The sequence below is a fragment of the Photinus pyralis genome, unplaced genomic scaffold (genome assembly GCF_008802855.1).
Source record: "Photinus pyralis isolate 1611_PpyrPB1 unplaced genomic scaffold, Ppyr1.3 Ppyr1.4_LG9, whole genome shotgun sequence".
NCBI lineage: Eukaryota > Metazoa > Arthropoda > Insecta > Coleoptera > Lampyridae > Photinus > Photinus pyralis.
Window position 1 is genome coordinate 8145866 of NW_022170878.1, and position 21615 is coordinate 8167480.

The 21615-nt window shown below is 39.5% G+C and overlaps 3 protein-coding genes across 6 annotated transcripts in view; 2 read left to right on the forward strand and 1 right to left on the reverse strand.

The window, feature by feature from the left end:
* LOC116180612 (sex peptide receptor-like) overlaps nt 1-21615 on the forward strand; it is a 561029-nt gene that overhangs the window by 269479 nt on the left and 269935 nt on the right. The window lies entirely within an intron of this gene.
* On the forward strand, nt 13439-14440 carry LOC116180625. The gene is made up of 3 exons (XM_031500708.1): nt 13439-13598; nt 13648-13841; nt 13884-14440. Exons 1-3 carry the CDS (start codon nt 13535-13537, stop codon nt 14166-14168), a joined length of 543 nt encoding a protein of 180 aa, XP_031356568.1. The 5' UTR covers nt 13439-13534; the 3' UTR covers nt 14169-14440.
* On the reverse strand, nt 17446-18225 carry LOC116180623. The gene is made up of 3 exons (XM_031500706.1): nt 18091-18225; nt 17847-18043; nt 17446-17796 (listed from the first exon to the last, which is right to left on the reverse strand). The coding sequence occupies exons 1-3, from the start codon at nt 18206-18208 to the stop codon at nt 17491-17493; spliced, it is 621 nt and encodes a 206-aa protein (XP_031356566.1). The 5' UTR covers nt 18209-18225; the 3' UTR covers nt 17446-17490.

Below are 21615 nucleotides of genomic sequence, written 5' to 3' on the forward strand. Positions count from 1 at the left end.
ACACCTTAATAACACGTTTAGAATAAAAAAATTTGCGGAAGAGGGCCTAAATTTTCCACAATCTTAATTAAAAGTTCACCTCATTTTCTGGAAATCTGGTGTTATTTTACGTATATTTTGTAATTCTTAAGTTGGCGAAACTGAAAAATTTTATGTGACAACTCTTTTTCCACTAATAAACACAGGTGACAGTAAATTTGTGTAGGGGGTTATGTTAACTTCTTCGTCTACTAAAATGAAATGTGCTGGATTTAACGTGTATATTAATAGAATGTAATAAAAGTAGTACAACAGGTATAATATACAATACAATTTTAGGTTTTGTTCGACTTAAACACCAAATAAGCGACACTTCCATGTGACTGACATTTTAATAACACCACTTTTTGAAACTTATACAATCTAAACTTGAATGCATCAGGGAAGAAGGATGTCGTAGAGAAGGTTGCATGTGGTAAAAATCGATTTCTTGGTATCGCTCACCGAGAGGGGAAACCCGGGCACTTCCTGCATGTTTCATATGAATCGCTGCTTAGCATCCACCGCCTAATACGTTCGAGAGGGGAAGGAACATCTCTCGCATTTCCCATGGATCGCAGCTACGTTAGCGATCGCCGCTTAACTTGGAACGCCTTTTTCGTATCCATCGCCGCTTAACTTGGAACGCCTTTTTCGTATCGATCGCCGCTTAGCATCCACCGCCTAATACGGTCGAGAGGGGAAGGAACATCTCTCGCATTTTCCATGGATCGCAGCTATGTTAGCGATCGCCGCTTAACTTGGAACGCCTTTTTCGTATCGATCGCCGCTTAACTTGGAACGCCTTTTTCGTATCCATCGCCGCTTAGCATCCATCGCCTAATACGGTCGAGAGGGGAAGGAACAAAACATGTAGGGAACTGCTTACTACTATTATGATATAATTAAAAACACATGTAGAATACTTGTACATCATTATTTAATGTTTATTATATCGTGAAAAAATAACATAACCTCTTAAGAAATTAAAGTTGGCACCGAGGAATTTTAAGAACACTATAACCAACTTAAAATCAACAATGTAATTTGAATAATATAACCTCACTTACGACGAAATGAAGTGAACTTTGAATGAAGATTGTGGAAAATGTAAGGCTTCTTCCGCAAATTTTTTAACTGATAACGTGTAATTAAGGTGTCCTCTATCAATTTCACGATCATACCTGGGGGGCTTATTAGCGCAACGTAACCCCTTTAGTTTTGCGCCAGTCACTAAAAGGTTTGTAGGCCTTTTCGTACCTCTTTCTTGACTTTGTGGGGAGCGAATATTGCACTACGGCGGCCGCAGCTTCGGCTACATTATAACAACGTCTCGCGTAGGTACTCTTCTTCACTGATACCTGCTTTTGCACCTAGTTTAATAAAGACTGTATAGTTGAAAAGTACAAAGCATGAACTGCAAACTGCATTAAAAATGACACTGATTGTTTTAATTATTTTGAAATCTCTATGGAAACAATTTAATAAAGAGATTTTAGCATGTGTGATTAGGTACCAAAATTTCACACATATCAGTAATTTAATTTGGAAAAGTTATCTACATGTTGCAGTTTCAGGTAAAATTTTATACATAATACGTCATGAAAGTGAGTCCACCTGACTTGGAGGCATTAAAGAGATACTCGGACGCTGCGCGTCCTCGTACTTTTCAATAAGCCTCCGCGTCATGTAAACGACCATTTTCATGACTTAATTTTTTTTTATTTTTTTTTAAATATAGGGTTCGACTGCCAAGGTCATATCCCCTTTATTGCACGCTATAGAGTACAGGTACATATATGCACAGTGCTATATGTCGATATATATACCAATTCCTTTTAAGAAGGCGAGGGTATTATTTGCATTTTGTGAGTTGAAGTTTGTAACGTAGTTTGGCATAATGTTATGACGTACGCGTTCAATGGCATATAGTGGGCAATCATTTATTATGTGCATCACTGTAAGGGCTATGTTGCAGTGGTTACAGTACCGAGGAGGTCTACCTTTAAGTAAATGTTGGTGAGTTATTTTGGTGTGCCCTATCCTCAGGCGGTGCATCTTTACATTCTCCTCCCTTGATGGATGTTGCAATGTAAATAAATCCTTTACTGCGGGTTTTATTTGAGAAAGATGTGTATTGATGCATGCCCATTTTTCCTGCCATTCCATAGTGTACCTCTCTTTCAGATATTTCGTGATATCACTTGCCACCACAAATTCGACATCAATTTGCTCATTAAATGTAGCTTGGTATGCAGCTTGATCTGCCTGCTCATTTCCTGGAATGTCAACATGGCTGGGGACCCATACAAATTTAATTGACTTCCCTTGATCGCGTACTACATTTAAATGACTTATTATGTAAATAACTATTCTTATTTAAGTTACTTGGCCTTGCATATACTTTGTACTCGGGTCTGGTTTAAATGGAACACCCTGTATATTTTTCTGTCATCTTTTAGCTTCTCCAAAAACCTTCAACTTTTGATAATAATGTCCTATACCTACCTATCTCTGATAGTTTTCGAAATATCTTGGTTTTCCTGGTTTTTATATTCTTATCTTAAATAAGATATATGCAATTTACATAATAGTGACGTGGACATGCAAAAAAAGGCAATTTTTATCTGCCTCGTTCAAAGCTAAAATCATATTCATTTTTCTAATAATTCATTTAAGTCTGTAAAATCTGGAGAATAAATTTGATACTAAAAACATGAACAAATATCTTGGTTTTTCTACTTTTTATATTTTAATCTGAAATAAGTTCTAATTTACACAATAACGAGGTGAATATGAAACAAGTGTAAATTGTGCACAACTCTTGTGCAGATAAAGCGCATTTTTTTAAACCGAAATAGCTTTTATTTTGACATCACCAAGGATATATTTCTTGCAGATGTCTCAATCACCCTTTGTGAGTACCCTCTTCCGACAATCCGTTCTTGAGGTATAAGGGAATATACTCGATCACGAGAGGTCGAGCAGAAGAGATATGGTTGGGAGAAATTAATTCCTTTCGTTGAGACCTTTCATTAGAGTACCATGAAGGATAAAAGTAGTTCCACTCCCCCCTCCCCTTCCCCCCGTACTTTGTTAAGAAGACAGAAAGAAGGGCAGTAGTTGGTAGAAAACGGTTCCTTTCGTTGAGACCTTTAATTAGAACACAATGAGAGATAAAATTAATTTAAAAAAATAATTTTTTTTTCATTCTTAAAAAATGCGCTAAAAAAATGAAACTATTATCACTGACTGGATGACATTAGGAGTTAAATTAAATTTGCGTTGTAGTCAAATGTTTTTACTTATACTCCAGTTTTTGGACTTAAAATAAATTGTTTGAAAAATAAATTAATCGATATGGTTTTCGTTTTGGGCGAGATAGATAAAAATTGCCTTTTTTTGAAGAGAGAAAAACCAAGATATTTCGAAAACTATCAGAGATAGGTATAGGACATTATTATCAAAAGATGAAGGTTTTTGCAGGAGCTAAATGATGACAGAAAAATATACAGGGTGTTTAAAAAAGTGAGATTTTTTAATATGAAGTTTTGCAACTTTGGACCTACCAAAAAAAAACACCATGTAAGCTATATTTTTAATGTTTTATAGTAGATGTATTTATTTGACTTTCACTTAACCCAGGATGAGATATGAACCATATGTACCATTTGGGCGCCCTACTTTGTACAGAATATTCAACCATACCATAATACAAAAGCACTCCATCGAAAAATCTTATCTTCAAGGCATTAAGTTACTCCGCGCAATCGTTGACTCACTCTGTACAACTCAGCTGTTTGGTTACCTTTAAAATGGCGGGTAGGTAGAAATATCTGCGAGTGTCTTTCTAATCTCTAAGTGGACCTTCACAAATTAATTTTCTCGCGCAATATTGAGAAAATCCAAAATTCAGCCTTTCCACTCCGAAATATCGATGTCGAAAGCACAATCCGCTAAGTAATAATGGAGTAAACCGCAAATCAAAAGAAGTACAAAAAAAAAGTCTAAAAATGATTATTCAAACTAAAAGTGAATGCGTAATTGCTGTTACAGACCGCAAAACGGCCTTAAAACTTGTAAGACAAATCCGCAAATAGCGTCAGCGAAGCTTGGAAGTAGAATAACGAGAGAAAAATTCGCTCAATTTAATACAGCGCAGGTATATCCGAAAAATGGTCGACAAAATTGTAAAGTAAGCAATGGCGTGGATCGTCTTGCAAGTAATGATCGAGGTACAAAGAGTACGCGACCTCGAACGAACGATTCAAAGAAATCTATCACAAGAGAATAAAGATCCATAAAACTGCAAGTGAGAGAGAAGGGCAAGCTGTCTCTTAAGGTTACGCATCTGATTGGTCCTTTCAACAGAAGTGATAGCGATCGCATTCAAATTAAATTGAAGGAACCAATCAGATGCGTAACCGTAAGAGACCGCTTGCCCTCTTAGTTTTCCCTTCTCGCTGACCTGCAGCATCCGCGCTTATCATTGATAAGTGATATGTCGATGTTGGTATCTAAAGATACTATGGTAGTAGAAAACAACATGGCGGTTCACGTGTTAATTTACATCTATACCACACTCTAGATAGTGTAATCTAATTAGGCGAGATCCTGTTTACTTCAACCGCAGGGGAAAATTAGGAATCATGACAAACGCGTGTAAATCATTTCGGCATGGGCGGATTAAATTGTGCAGCACTACTAATTTTTGTGTTAAAAACTGCGGTTTTCTGCGAAAAGTCCGTGGTGTCCTACTCTGTACAGGATAAAATCTACAATTCGAGTACGCAGTGTGCGCAGAATCTGACGTGCATCAGAAAATGTTGCGATGTCGATTACGTTATGCGCGAGAAAACGTGCATCTTAAGGAATGACACTGATTTGAACATTCCCGTTTATGAAGCGACAGAGGTGACTGGGCAAGTAATCGTCGAGTACCTCGTCGGTTTCATTAATTGCGACCATGGTTTTTATAAACTGGAACCGAATGTTTATGAAGATGACGCGTATTATCTGCAAACGAATGGTAGCTTATGGATGCCAAATACAGGCGAATGGTTAGGTTTTGAAGAATTTTGCTTGGAAAACATGGGTGGTAATGAAATATCGGCGCTCCTCTGTTTTTCAGAGCGTTTGGAGGATGTTATCGCTTTGACAATATCTGCATTTGGTATGTACTTGTAATGTTGCTCTTGTTTAGAAGTCTCACTCTCTTTTGCCCTCGCCCTCGCCCCCGCCCTGTGCCCTCGAACTCGCCCTCGCCTTCGCTCTCGCCCTCGCCTCCGTCCTCGCCTTCGCTCACGTCCACGCCCTCGCCTTCCCCTCGCCCTGTGCCCTCGAACTCGGCCTTGCCCTCTCTGACGCCTTCACCCTCACCTTCACTCTCACTCTCATTCTCGCTCTCCCTCTCGCTCTCACTCTCACTCTCAGTCTCATTCTCACCCCCACTCTCACTCTCACCATCACTCTCACTCTCACTCTCACTGTCACTCTCACTGTCATTCTCAGTCCCTCTAACTCTCACTCTCTCATTCATTCAGAAATTAAAAAACTGTTTTTGCGCATGCACAATGAAATGTTTGATATATTCGTTCAACGCGTCGAAATTTCGCAGGGACGTATTTAGCTTCTTGCTGAGATCGATATAGGGTCAGTCGCCCTTCAATATTCCACTCTAGCCTAGAAAGGAAGGACTGCTGCCAGTAAAATGTTGGCACGTGCGTTCAATTTGCTTTTATAGCTGTTATAGCCTCATGCTACCTAGTAGGTAAGGGGGGGGGGGGTAGATAGAGCTTACTTTACAAAAATCAGTTCCCATAGAAACAAGTATAAATCGTGCACAATTCTTGTGCAGTACCCTCTCCTGACAATCCGTTCTTGAGAATATACCCGATCACGATAAGTGGTCGAGGAGGGGGGGCTATGATTGGTAGAAATTAATTCCTTTCGTTGAGACCTTTCATTAGAGTACCATGAAGGATAAAACTAGTTCCACTCCCCCCTCCCCCTCCGCCCCATACGTGGATTAGAAGACAGAAAGAAGGGCAGTAGTTGGTAGAAAACGGTTCCTTTCGTTGCAACATTTACTTATAATACAATGAGCTCAAATTAATCCCCCCCCCTCCCCTAGGTCCCGTCGCTCACTGATCTCGAAAAAGAGACACGGGAAAGTTATACTTTGTACAAACCAATTTATTTCGATGAGACTTTTCATTAGAATAGCATGAAGGGTAGAACATGTGCCCCCCCCCCCTCTCTTCTAAAGTTTAACTTGGCGTGGGGGAGGAGGCCTTTTAGACAGCGAAATTTGATGGCCGTCTGGCACACCTTCACGGTATAGGTAAGGCTACTACTCTAGGACCATTCCCCTAGTAGTAATTCGAAAGGGCAGAAGTGGGTCCGGACGGACGGACGGACAAAACGCAAACAATAGCAAATTTTTTTAATTTTTAAAAAATGCGCTAAAAAGTTGTGCCTACGTATGCGCAATGAAGCATCATACTACTTTTAATTTGAAGTAGAAACCATCATCAATAACACATGCTGTTTTAGTGAGCCAGAAGTAGGGGGGGGGGGGGCAAAGGTTGATTTACAAAAATCAGTTCACACCAATCAATGGGGAGGAGGCTCTTTACACATAAACGTTTAAAGGTCGCGTGGCATACACTCAAAATCCTCCATTCTGCAGATATTTGCACTGAAAGCTTTGACGTTCCACTTGCCTTTTATGAGTACCTTCTTCCGACATTTCGTTGTCAAGATATTTGCGTCGACTTCACCAATATATAGGTATGTCTCGTCCAGTCGATTCATTTTGCCTTTTGAGAGTACTTTCCTCCGACAAACCGTTTTCGCTCTTAAACTTTTCACATCACCAATGGATATTGTTCTTCCAGATGTCCCAAGCGCCCTTTGTGAGTACCCTCTTCCGACAATCCGATGTGGATATATAAGGGAGTATATCAGATCACGATAAGAGATCGAGGAGGAGGACTGTGGTTGGTAGAAATGAATTCCTCTCGTTGAGACCCCCCCTACCATGAAAGATCAAATTAATTTTTAACCACACCTCCCCCCCTCCCCTCCCTGTCTCGCCCCTTCATCCACTGATTTCGAAAGAGTCGCGCGGGAAAGTTATAGTTTGTGGAAACCAATTCATTTCAAAGAGACCTTTCATTAGAATAGAAGGGTAGAGCCTGTGTACCCCCCCTCCCCCCTCCAAAGTTTGACTTGGCACGACTAAAGGCATGCGTATGCAAAATGTGAGACCAATATTGAAATAATAAATATTGGAAAGAAACCAATTCTTACAGCCAGTCTAGAAGGACAAAACCTAATTGCTACATAAGCTAAAAAAATGTCCCTGCTGGCCAGATGGTGGACCTACTCTGATGTCTAATTTGTAATCTTTTATTTCTTTCCAATTACGTTCAGGTATCTATGTTGGAAAGTCGGATTATGGACAATACGCTGCATTCCTATTGGTGGCCATTAACAAATGGAAAGTTTTAATTTATGGTGAAACTCAATTCGATCTTCGAATCGATCTCTAGCCGCTATATGTGAAGTGTTACTCACTATCACATGATACAAATACGTGTGTGTTCATCGACCTAGCACACGTCATGATAAATTAGCACGTTAATAATACAATATGAATTTTTTTACCTATACACAAGTTTTCCTCTAAACTAGGAGGAAAACGAATTACTTTAAATAAAACGTAGCCCGTTACAATGTAGGGATAATCGGTCTTTAATATGACACGTTACCGTGGAAAAAAGTGGTACCTACGAAGAAGAAGGGAGCGAGGGGGGATTCCAGGCGGAGTTTCCTTTAAGAAAATCAGTTCAGAAATCAAAATACTAATTGAACAGTAATGTTTTTCACAATGAAGCGGCTACCCTTAGTTTTTTAGGTATGACGATTTCATTGCCGTTTCTATTCGCTACGTTTCTGGTCTATGCCGTCTTACCTGATCTTACTCTGCACGCAAAATGTCTCATGTGTTACGTCATCACATTGTGCCTAGGATATGCGTCATTCTTATTTATACAATTCAATTCAAGTCTCATCGAGGACGCTTCTTGCGCAACAATTGGTAAGTTTCCTACCTGTACATAAAATAGGTGTGCATTTCGTTTCAAGATAGACGAAAACTTGTCCCTACGAAAACGATCGAGATTGGTTGCTGGCATTTGGTCTATCTTGAAAGTGGATAATCTAAAATTAGTCCTGGTAATATTCATTTTAGGCATAAGCTGTTACTACTTTTTGATGACATCTTTTATTTGGATGAATGCCATAGCAATTGATATATGGTGGACGTTTAGGTAAGCAAACAACACTAATGGATGTAGCTAACGTGTAAGTAAAGCGAAATTTTTTGTTTTGGCCGTTGAGAATAAGTAGTTGAGCTTTGAGTTATTCACATTGATAAATTACCGTTGTACTCTTGTAATTTAGGGTTTTAACAGAAAAACTTTCATTAATTGTCTTTAACATTTTTACCGGTAGCCGTTCACACCTTTTATAAACAAGTTGGACTTGATTAATAAATTAGTCTGGTTTTACGTAACTTGCCACCACAAATCAAACGCAACGGATTGTTTTGCCCCTTGGACCCAAACGCTTTCGTAGTAACAATTTATTTTGAAGGCAAGGTTAAGTAAATCACCGTTTTTTTGTTGCGAGGTCAACGATTCTCCCACACAGCGAACTCAAATTTAGCGCACACAAAATCACAATATGTATAAAGCGCGATCGAAAAATGTAGCACTCGACCTTCATAGATTTTCAATCCTGCTATCCTACTAGATTTTTACTTAAATACCACGCCGGATGCGAAACGACCGACCTTTCCCTGAACGCAACTCTTGTGGAAAGCGTGCCCTCTCAACCAATACAAATCTCGACGTACGTACGTCTGTGAGATCGTGGCAACACTGTGCCGTTTTGACATTTATTTGCTAAAGTGACCACCTGTTACAGTTTTCAGTTGTCGCCAAGAGTTTCTAAGAGCTTTTATGTGCACACATCAAAGACGCAAAAAAATAACAAATCTCATTTGCAGCGGTTTGCGAAGACTCTCCGGCTCACGCAAAGAATCGGAAAGGAAACATTTCTTTTTATACTGCGGATACGCGTGCGGCGCTTCATTTCTACTGATTTCCATAGTGGTCGGTTTAACAGTGGGCGACGTAGACCAAAAGGCATGGTATTACCCTGGATTTGGCAAAAACCAGTGCTGGTTCAAGGGGGAGATGGCACAATGTTTATATATTTACGTGCCATTGGCGGCGATCATTATAGCCAATGTTGTACTGTTCGCAGTCACTGCTTTCAAAATTAAACGTGTCCAAAGGGACACGGCCGTGTTGAGGAAAGAGGACAAGAGCTACGAAAATGATAAACAAAAGTTTGTTTTCACTTCCAGCGGTTGGGAGATTGTTATTAGGTGTCGTTTGTAGATTCCACTTGTTTCTAAAACTAATGCTGGCAATGGGAGTGAATTGGACCACAGAATTTGTGTCGTGGTTAGTCAACTGGCAAGTGGCTCATGTACCACCGTCCGTTTGGTACTTAACGGATTTTTGCAACGCCGTGTATGGAGTGTTGATTTTTTTCTTGTTTGTGTTTAAGCGCAACGTATGGAAGCAGTTGAAGAGAAGGTAATTACGTTGACTTAATTTTTAACAACTTGCTTCCTTTTTAGATACTACATGATAATAGGAAAACCACACCTTGCCAGATCTGACACGGAAACCTCTACCACAAGATCTTGAAACAAAACAGCTGATAGGACTCTTGCTATGGATTCCAGTGTTGTATCCAATGAGGTTTCATAAACTTCATAAACTATGTAGTCTTGAAAACATTTCAAATTAAAGGGTTGTAAAAATCTTCGTCAGTTTATGATGGTAGGTAAAGTAGAATGCTTGAGTTACAGCAAGCTAGTTGAGTGTGTCAAGCGAATACTTTTGTCTACATCAAACACCACCACTCGCACATCAGTCCCCGTAACTCATTTCATTCTCGCAGTTTGTCTACTCTTTTAGGGAAGCCATAGGATCGTTAGCATGCCCCATTTTATAACTGTCCCAAATCTCATCTACGGATACCATTCCCACGAATAACTATACTAAAAGAAATTCTTTCAGTTGCTAAAATAAACAGAATAAAATGAATTCTAACAATTAAATAGAGAGCTCGGGCGCCATTTGTAAGGTGTGTTTTTGGTATTGCCTTCGGGAAAACTCAAGCCGGCTGGTCAAAGGTTAAAAGACGTAAAGGACGGATAATGTAGCAGTTAAATAATATAAGCCGTTCACGGGCTTTATTTTTCTGGTGATTTAAGCTTATAGGGTTGAGCATGGTGGGGTTGCCCAAGTAATCGGCTGTAATTAAATAAATATTTACCGTACACTCTAGATGGATGGGAATACAAGGATGCTTTCACGTTAGCTTATTTTTCCGACCCAGGGGAGTATCACTGAGCTACCGGGAGCCAGTTGAATACCTCAGTAACTACGGAGGACGATGACAATTATTGTATGTGTGTCAAGGGATGTCACTTTCACTTTATGGGACGGTAGCATGCGATATCTAACGTAGGAACACTTATTACAGGTATTTATGTTTTTAAATTTTATTTTATAGTGGGCGGAGTGTTGCCTAATTAGCTACTCTTCCCACTCAACCCGCTATACAATTACATACAACCATGCCTTCCTAGGATTCGAGCCCAGGAGCCTTGTAGCCAAAGTTAGAGCTACTAATAAACTCATCTGAGCTACGCAGGTCGGCGTTATAGATTTTTCTTACAACCGGAACGATAAACGTCGTAGCGCCGATCGACGTACCACTTTCCACGCCACCGCAGCTTTCGTCGTCATCAACACGATGGACGAACTAGTCGTCACTCTCCAAAGAGTCCGAGACGACACGAACGACATTTTACAGGGCTCGTGAGTTCGGAACGGTGTTTTTGACCGTGGATTTGAAGCCCACACAGTCTGTTGCCGGTTTTGCCGGAGTCAAAAGCACTCACCGTTTTCTTTACTTCCGACGGAGCGAACTACAAAATTCGAGCTATGCCGTTTGGATTAAGGAACGCCCCGGCGATCTTCCAGAAGTTGATGATCCAGCTGTTGCTCGGATCAATCAGACGACATTGTGGTACATTAGGACCACCGGAAAGTGTACCTTGAGAACTACAATGACAGGCCACCAAATCACCGCCGATTGAAACCAGCCTACCGGAACACGTCGCCGCCCTCAGCACAATACCAGGCCTGCGTGTTGGGGTTGAGTAACTGGCTGCGCGACTACTGTTATAATGCCCTTCTGGTTTTCCAACGTAGCCTAGGATTTACTTGGCAGCTTTCCCTCAAAGGAATCTTCCGAGCGATCCAAACAACCTTTTTGAAGATCCATTTGAACCTTTCGGCAGTGACGGAGGGCTGTGAAAATTGTGTTTCAGTCAGATAAACTAAATAAAAATTGACAGGTCTGGGCGTAACCTCCGCATCCTTTTAAATGTTATCCATATGATGCTTTTATTGTCCTTGAAGTATCTCTCAGAGCTAATCCTTTAAGAGCCTTTAACTGTTTTTAAAGATCGCCATTACTCTAAAAAGATCTTCCAGAGATTTGTGTTTAAATCGTCATTTATTTATTTATTTATTTATTTACGTATTTACGTATTTACGTATTTATATATTTATGTATTTATGTATTTATGCATTTATGTATTTATGTATTTATGTATTTATGTATTTATGTATTTATGTATTTATGTATTTATGTATTTATGTATTTATGTATTTATGTATTTATTTATTTGTTCCTCTTGTTCTCGGCAATAGACTTACGCTCATTTACAGCAGAGTAAGTCGTGTAAGTTGATCTCACTGTCTAATTTCAACTATTTTAATGACGTTGTAAGTTCTGATTTTTTCAGCTAGTACACTCATCCTATTCGGACTTCGGTGTCACTAGGTCCTAATGTTATGTCGGTGGAACTCACGGAAAGTAGCGTACGAACAACTCTATAACTAACAGAGATTCTTTCAGAGGATAAAATAAAAAGAAACAAAAATAACTAGCTCGGGCGCCATTTGTAAGGTGTGCTTGCGGTATTGCCTCCAGGGAAACTCAAGCTGGCCGGTCAGAGGTCATTAGATGTAATACTTATAAGTAGTTTAATTATTTAGGAATATACGACAATATAGGCAACGTTAGTTGCATCCGCGGTTCATGACTATGATGGCTGGTTGCGTCGTCGGGTTTGTTACATCTCTGGTTTACCATGAAAAGAGCCCTGTTTCTAAATAAAACCGGCTATCATTGTCCTGCCACACGCTCATAAAAGAATTCTACTCATACCTCAAACAACCCGGTATTAGGGAGCCAGTTGAATCCCAACGGAGGACGATGACAATTGTTGTGCTTGCATCAGGTCCACCGACCTAAAGCACAAACCCCAGAGCACTATTCACCGTGGAAACCGCAGGTTTATTTAACCTACCAGAATGGACGGATAGTACCTCAAAATTAATAGATCTGGCGAGTTGCTGGTCGGTTAGTAACCTCGGGAAAAAGTGTTTCGGTGAAATACAAATTCAGTCATTTATAAGAGACAAGGAGGAACACAAAATAGAGGGGATATAAAAAAAGTTCACTTTATGAGACATCTAACGTAGGAACACTTATTACAGGTGTTTACGTTATAGATTTTCCTTACAACAAGAACGACAAACGCCCCGATCGACGTACCACTTTCTACGCCACCGTCCGCAGCATTCGTCGTCATCAACACGACGACCGAACTAGTGGTCACTCTTCACAAAGACACCAGATCCCTTCGACTGACCAACAACCACCAAGGATTCCCAGCAGGTCTCTGGCTCCGACTACTGATCATATTCGCCTGCACCTTCATAGATGGTGGCGCACCCTCTACAATCGCTCCAACGGCCTATCACATTCGGCTTCGCTATACCACCCCATTCCGACTGCCGCCATACCGTTACTGGTAGTCATTACCATTGCCCAGAAAGTCGAAGCAAAGCTGACCAACTGAATCAAAGGGTTTAGCTCTAGTGGCAATCCTAACAAGACGGCAAACTCTCATCGACTAAAAAAAAAGGGTACCTCGAGAACTGCAACGAGGTACTTGGGCCACCAAATCACTGCTGATTCAAACCAATCTCTACCAGAACACGTCGCCCCTGACTAACTTTCATTAAAAGGAATCTTCCGAGCGATTCAAACAGCCCTTTTGAAGATCCGTTTGAGTCAGATCTATCCAAACCGAAAAGATCACCGCAGAGTATGTCGCTATGACGTCAAATACACTACTTCTGACTATATAAGGTCACATTAATAATGAGACACATATTGCTTTATAACCTTATCTGCTAGTACGGTATAAACAAACAGATATGCATAAATACGTAAAGGTCAAACCAAAACTACTTTAGTAGCAGTCGTTTATCCTTACTCTACAACCATGCTCCTCGTAACAGCCGTTCTTCTGTGCGTTAGCACTTTTGTGGCGCAAGGGGCTTCTCCTGGTAATCGAATCTTGCTCCCAATACTCTTCACCAAACGGTTCTGTTTCAGGGTATTACTGGAGAGATTTCGATGGAAGCATTCCGCCAGACGCCTACGCCGGTGGCATAGACATCAACAGCAGACCGATATACATCGCGCAAGTATACGATAGATTCTTGATTCCTGCCAAACTTTACTATAACGACAACACGGCCTACTACGAATATGGCGGTAAAGAGTACGGCGTAAAACAAAACATTAAGGTAATGGCATTGGATTGGCCTTGTATAACGGTCACCTTGCAGATCCTGTGTACGGAACATCCGGAACTCTTCGAATGGATCAGTACGAGTAACGAAGCGATCAATAGCATCACTGGCAAATACCTGGTGAAGGGCGGGTATGAACCTGGATGTACCACTTATATAGGGAGGATTAGAAAGGATGGAGAAGTGCTGGTGGGAAAGGCGCTCGCCGACAATTTACCCGTTCACGCTGGTTTATATGTGACTAAAAATCAGGCGACGCATCATAGCACAAAGTTCGAAGTGCTATCCTTTAATTTGGATACGACGAACGACATTGTTTAACGCAATTTAAGAATATCCGCAATTTCCCAACCACTCCAACTAGTACAAATTTATCTAAAATACTTCAATTACAATGTTACATCAAAGAGCATTCTCTTATACCTAACAGAATTGGACACTTTTATAGGAATATTCTCTTTTAAACTGATAATACAATTTCAAAAGCCAAAAAATGCAAAACTTTGTAATTGATTTCATAGTTAGTTTGTGCCATTAAGTCAATCTACAATAAGAATTTTTCTGATTAATTTCTATAAAATTCTCAAAAAGAACCGATCGTTATTTTTTATACAAATCAAAAAATTACTTTACCTTAATTGTGTCGTTTTTTTCAATCGATGGTTTCCCTGTGAAAATCTGTAGTTTGTTGCATTAAAAAAATAAGCAGCCCTACCCTAACGAAATTCAACTTAAAAAAATTCAAAAAAATAAAGTTCATTAAGGGGTACAGGTGGATTGAACTGCGACTTTTCTATTTTATTTTATTTTAACTGTAAGGCTTGCTTACATTGAACCCTTCTTCTTAAACCTTGAATTGTGGGTTTCTATTCTTGACCAGCCGAAACTGATTGAATCATTCTAATAATTAAATAATGTGCTTTGGGCCTTAAACCCTGATTCTTAATCACAGTTGTGCGTGTCTTGACCCATAAAATGTCAGCATTGCACCCGAGATTGCACCTTAAACCTTAGGAATTGCGTTTTGAAAACACTGAACCATAAAAATGTACCTGAAACCTTGAGTCTTGCGTTTTGATCCTCGAACTTTGAGGGTTAGACCGTTCAACCGGAACCCGGATACATGAATCGTGTAGTATGAAATCTGACGCCTTTGAACCTTTGATCTTGCGTACTTGTCTAACATTGGATTTTAAAACTTGAGACCTTAGCATTGCGCATTGACCATTAAGTTTGAGATTCCCGCTTGAGTGTGGCATCGAACGTGGAGTACTGAATCTTAAGCTTTGAGTCCCCGAAGCTTGAACCTTTATCTTCTTCTCCTGACCCTTCAGGGTTGTGTTTTGATCTTTTAGCCTTGGACCGTAAACCAAGTTTTGGGTTAAAGCTTGACATGTCTCCTTGTACTATGATACTTAAACCTGCAGAATTGATCCATGAACCTTAGGCTTTGAACTATGAGCTTTCAGCAGCGAGTTTTGAACTCTTACTCTTGAATCTCTACCTCTGGGCCGTTAAGCTTTCAGCGTTTAGTTCTAAACGAACTTCTGAGCCTTGAATTTGAAAATATTTGAATATTAATCCTTGTACTTTGAGCCATTTTCACCCTTGCGCATTAGGGTTTCGTTTAAAATACAAGAGTTTATCCAGGACACGAAAATAAGGAAGAGAGAGTGCTTAGATCAATACGAAGATGTATTTTTACCAAAAATCGACTACACCAAAATTTCTCGGGCAAACACTTTTTCTTATTAATTTGGGTGCGTAGAATCCAAATCAATTTGTACTTTTTCGATCAGACTTCTCAATCAAAAGTTATAGACTAGAAACCAATTTCGAAAAAAAATTCAAAGGGCTGTAACTTTTGAACTAGTAGCCCAATCTTGGAACTGTTTGAAATTATGGATTCTACAGGCCACATTCTATAAGAAANCACCAAAATTTCTCGGGAAAACACTTTTTCTTATTAATTTGGGTGCGTAGAATCCAAATCAATTCGTACTTTTTCGATCAGACTTCTCAATCAAAAGTTATAGACTAGAAACCAATTTCGAAAAAAAATTCAAAGGGCTGTAACTTTTGAACTAGTAGCCCAATCTTCAAACTGTTTGAAATTATGGATTCAACAGGGCACATTCCATAAGAAAAATTTTTTTCACGGTCGATCTGAGACAATTTTTTTTTCGGGGATCAAAAAAAGGCAGTGTATAACCTTCCTTTTTTACCAAAAATCGACTACACCAAAATTTCTCGGGAAAACACTTTTTCTATTAATTTTGGTGCGTAGAATCCAAAACAATTCGTACTTTTTCGACTTCTCAATCAAAAGTTATAGACTAGAAACCAATTTTGAAAAAAAATTGAAAGGGCTGTAACTTTTGAACTAGTAGCCCAATCTTGGAACCGTTTGAAGTTATGGATTCTACAGGCCACGTTCTATAAGAAAAATTTTTTTCTGGTACGATCTGAGTCAATTTTTTTTTCGGGGCCCAAAAAAAGGCAGTGTATAACCTTCCTTTTTTACCAAAAATCGACTGCACCAAAATTTCTCGGGAAAACACTTTTTCTTATTAATTTGGGTGCGTAGAATCCAAATCAATTCGTACTTTTTCGATCAGACTTCTCAATCAAAAGTTATAGGCTAGAAACCAATTTCGAAAAAAAATTCAAAGGGCTGTAACTTTTGAACTAGTAGCCCAATCTTGGAACTGTTTGAAATTATGGATTCTACAGGCCACATTCTATAAGAAAATTTTTTTTCCGGGTCGATCTGAGACAATTTTTTTTTCGGGGCTCAAAAAAAGGCAGTGTATAACCTTCCTTTTTTACCAAAAATCGACTACACCAAAATTTCTCGGGAAAACACTTTTTCTTATTAATTTGGGTGCGTAGAATCCAAATCAATTCGTACTTTTTCGATCAGACTTCTCAATCAAAAGTTATAGACTAGAAACCAATTTCGAAAAAAAATTCAAAGGGCTGTAACTTTTGAACTAGTAGCCCAATCTTGGAACTGTTTGAAATTATGGATTCTACAGGCCACATTCTATAAGAAAATTTTTTTCCGGGTCGATCTGAGACAATTTTTTTTTCGGGGCTCAAAAAAAGGCAGTGTATAACCTTCCTTTTTTACCAAAAATCGACTACACCAAAATTTCTCGGGAAAACACTTTTTCTTATTAATTTGGGTGCGTAGAATCCAAATCAATTTGTACTTTTTCGATATATCGTGTTATTCGGTTGCGGTTGTTGGCTCGGCATTAGGTCATTCGGCGGAATTTTGGAATTTTTACGCAGTGAAGCTTTCTCCTACTTGTGATAATCTAACCAAGCGCTTCTAATTTTTTGGTGACATTCGTTAACCCCAAACAATTGTATTAATAAAATGGTGGTTTGCTCGTAACTTTTAATATTGCAATGAATTTGCATCATTTCAAAATTCAAAAAATGTGTCGTGTTACCCTTGGGAAGATTCCAATGTAACATTGTAACCTGCCAAACTCCTTTTATTGTAAAAGCCTGTTACAGTAGTCATTAACAAAGTAAGTCTTGACGAATAAAGGACGGAGAGGGGAAGGTTGATGAGTAATAAAACTAATGGCCGAAAGAGTGTTTTAATTTGGAACCTAAACGACATTTCCCATCAGTCAACGCTTTTCACTACAATAGTAGTGACTTGGTCATTTTTTGCCTTTTGTTTGCACGAAAGCACCTCAAAGGTGGTAAAGCTGTGTGACTTTCCCTTTTGGGTAACGTGTAATGCATCCTTTGACGTATCGGCAATCACCTTTCCTAGCACAGTCTCCCCAACGCTCGTAGTCCTACCGATGTAGGTCGAGGAGTTTGGCTGATAGCCACCCTTAACTAAAAATTTACCAGTAATGGTATTGAGCTCTTGGGAACTGGTGGGTATCCACTCGAACTGCGCCGGATCTTTTGTACAAAAGATCTGCGAAAAGTGCAATGAGCTTGATGATTTTTTTAAGCGGCAAGTTTTACCTTGACGTTTTCCTTCTTTTCATATTCCTTGTTGTCAAGTTCGTAGTATGCGGCCCGATCGTTGTGCAAAATTTTTGCCGGAATTAATTTGTCGCTGTGCAAAACTTGCCCGATGTAAATTGGGTTGCCATAATCATCTCGAGCTGCAACGAAAGCATCTGGTGGAATGAATCCATCGTAGTCTCTCCAATAGTAACCTGTAATCGTAGATAAAGATAGTGGCTTTGAAAATATCTGCTGTTACCAGTAGCACTTCCTTGTGCCAGGAAAGTGCTAAAAACGGCAAACGCGAATATAAGAAACATGGCGGCGAAAAGTACGACACTAACTTGCGTGTTTTTGCGTCCTACCTTATATTGCATTGGCCTATTACCATTTTTTGATCGTGATCTATTTATGTAGTTCTACTTATGACCCCTCCGTATTTTTCGACCGCTAAGTTAATGACTACTTATCTTTAAGGTCAAATAATTGTGTTTTCGATCTTCACTTCGTAGCAAAGTGCATTCAAATCTTCATGTGTACCATTGCAAAATCGATACGTAACTTTATATACCGACATGTACCACTAAATGAATTTGTTTATACAGGGTGCCCTAGTAGAATTGTATCACGTTTTGAAAAAATGTTTGGTCTGATTATTAAATAACCTTCTATTCTATGCTATTCATAAGGGGAGCCCGACCAGGCATACCAAAGGTCCATTGTGCCCCCCCCCCCTTCCTGCGCAACTAGATTCCTCCCGAGAAAGTATAGGATCCCGTTTAGCCTAAGTTGCTTTTCACCTTCCTCGGTTCCAGGTAACTGTCTCCAAGGAGCTCTCCTTCAAGCCCAATACTATGCAGCTGATAGTTGACCATCCACTGCCCCGTCAGGACAACGGTTATCTGGCTTCTATTCAGTTTTAGAAACTTAGAAAACCAAGATTGGCCAAGGGGCCCTTTTAAAGGACCTTGAACTGAAGTACTGTTGCTTGTTGCCACTGATCCCGGAATTGACTGGTTACCCATTCTTTTTAATCCTGGCCCTGAGAACGGAGGGAGCAATTCCTAGGGTAGGCTCGGGCCCGACGAAGACCCCACCACTGACTTCGCGTTTCTTTTGTTTCAATGCCACCTTGAATGAGCATCAATATTGCAATTAAAATTTGCGAATGTTCGTATTTTCGCCATATCTCTGCTTAGAAAACAGATATCAAAATGCGGTTTTCACTGATATTCTCACTTTCTCATCTTATTTGATAATATCATATGATACTTATATCGTTCCATTTGAAATTTTCAAAAAAAAACTGCAAAGTTTATGTTAATGTTACATCGCGCCCTCTACCACCCATCACATTTACTAAAAAGACTCAATTCATATAAAATCTGATTTCACGAAGAGAGCTCTTTCCAACAAGCCCTACTTTGTGAAAATCTAGTTACAATCAATTCCTTAAAGAAATGTTCCCCTTCCCACACCCCTCATACTTTATGAGCAAGAGCAATATGTGCTGCATGAAAATGATGTAAAATTGATATGCATGTATTTTTTATGCATGTTTGTTGGGTATATTTTAGAAAAGAAGTAATTTTTCTACTTAACCATGAATCGTACGCCCTCTAGCGGCGAAAATAGAAACTTGAAAATAATTTCCAGCGATTTCTCTTGGCTCCTTTTGTTAACAATTTTTTTCCCTGGAGCTGTGCAATTAACGGTTCCATAGATATAGCCTGTGACCATTATTAATGGGACACCCTATACAGTCACAAGCTTTTATATGCCCATAGTGAGTACTTTGTACACATGTTCCCTAACTTAACATTGAAAATAGGTCGTTTACTATAAAAACAGTCACAGGTAGTCCTATTTTTCTCATGGGCTCGATAGAGATGAAAAATAGAATAGCATAATTTTTGTACACCTCACAGGGACCAGTTTTCCAGTGGGCGGCTGCCTGTGATGATTTGAAGTGACTGATTTTATACTAGAAGAGCAATAGTTAAGATCATTAAAAAGAGTTATAGTAAACTTCTGATGTTGGCAGTTAGAAAACCTTAGGGAGCAGTGTTTCGCAGCCACATTTTCCTAAGATTGCGAGTTCTTTACATATTTATGCCTCTTTGGTCCAGTTTGATTCCCCGCCCACTTTGTCTCGCCTCTATTCCCAAGTTGAGGGATTTGGAGGGCATTCACTACAAGACAAGCAGCACAAATGGCCTGCCTGGTATGCAGCCGGCAGTGCAAGCCACCGCAATGAAGAGGGCGTTGGAGGGAGGAACTGCCCTAATTTCTTTTTGTGCAAAATAAATATTTTCGCACGTTCGTAGTGGATTTCTCCTGTGTTTCAGGGTCAAACTCCAAAATACCCAAAAGAATGCAAGGTTTGAATTAAACCGAAATTTATTTATTTATTTATTGACAACAGGCTTTCGCCCAATTGAGTTATCCGCATAATACCTTTTAGCGCAAGTTACCAAGCTAAAGGTTCAAGGCTAGCAGCTTATTGTTTACACAATGTCTAAGGCTAGATCTCCAAGTCACGCCTATCAAAGTTGTTAATGTTCAAGGTTTCAGAGTTCAAGGTTTAAGGGTCAACGTTCAAAGTTCTAAATTTGAAATACAAGGCTCATGAGTCAATACCGAGGTTTAGGTGTTTATATTTCAGACTCAGTGTTAAGCGTTAGCCCAGTGGTCAATGACGACAATGACACAGGTTTAAGCTCAAGTTTTAAGATTCATATCACATGATTCAAAGATCAATATTAAAAGCTGAAGATTTCTTCATGGTTTAAGGTTTTGCAATCAAAATTTGAATTCGATCAAGGGTCAAGGGTCGAGGGCAAACGATTATGCTCAAGGCTCATTGTGAAGGGTTTACGGTTAAAAGTCAAGGTCTAAAACGCTACACTCCAGGTTAGAATTTTCCGACAGCAACGTTCTAAACTTAAAAAGATTAATTTTTATTTTTATTTTATTTTATTATCCCTCTCTTGTTTTGGGCCCTCAACAGGCTTGCGCCCAATTACAGAGTGACCCGCATAATGCTTTTTAGAGGTGCCTCTGCAGAAGGTCTTAAGATGGTCTATACTACTCCGGTATTTACCTTACGAATTAGGAAAACTGCAGGAAAACCTAATTCGGAGTAGCCGGTAGAATGCTCGGAACTGGTCTAAGGTAATTTCCATCTCCGCCACAGATGAAAAATTCACCTCAACCCAGGTTCGAACACCCGACTTCCGGATTTATAACCCAATGCTCTACCACTGAGCCATAAATCCGATTTCAAGGGCTTATTGCTAGACGCCCAAAAAGTTAATGTTTCAAAATTCGTGTCATGGCCCAAGACCCAAAGGTCAATATTCAGTACTAAAGCTTAAAAATAAAGGTCTGCAACGTTAGACTTGAGATTTAGACATCGATATTCTAGACTTAAAAGGCGTTAGACTCAAAACCCACCGACGGTTCAAGGTTTACCTGAGATTGAGATTTCGTGGAATAAAGTTCAAGTGTCAAGGCTCATCAAGGCTCAATTCTCACGGTTCAAGGCTAAGGATTCCAAACACACCATTTACTATCAAAGGTACAACGTTATATGGTCATTGCTCAAGACAGATTCCTCAACGTTTGGAGATCAAGGCTAGAGTATAGAGATTAAGGTTGAAGATAGTCACAAGTCACGAGGTGACATCAAATTATTCATCTCGAGGTTTAAGGATAAAGATTGTAGTGTACTTAACCCCCAGGTTTTACACTAACTTCACACTACAAGAACACGGAAATAAAT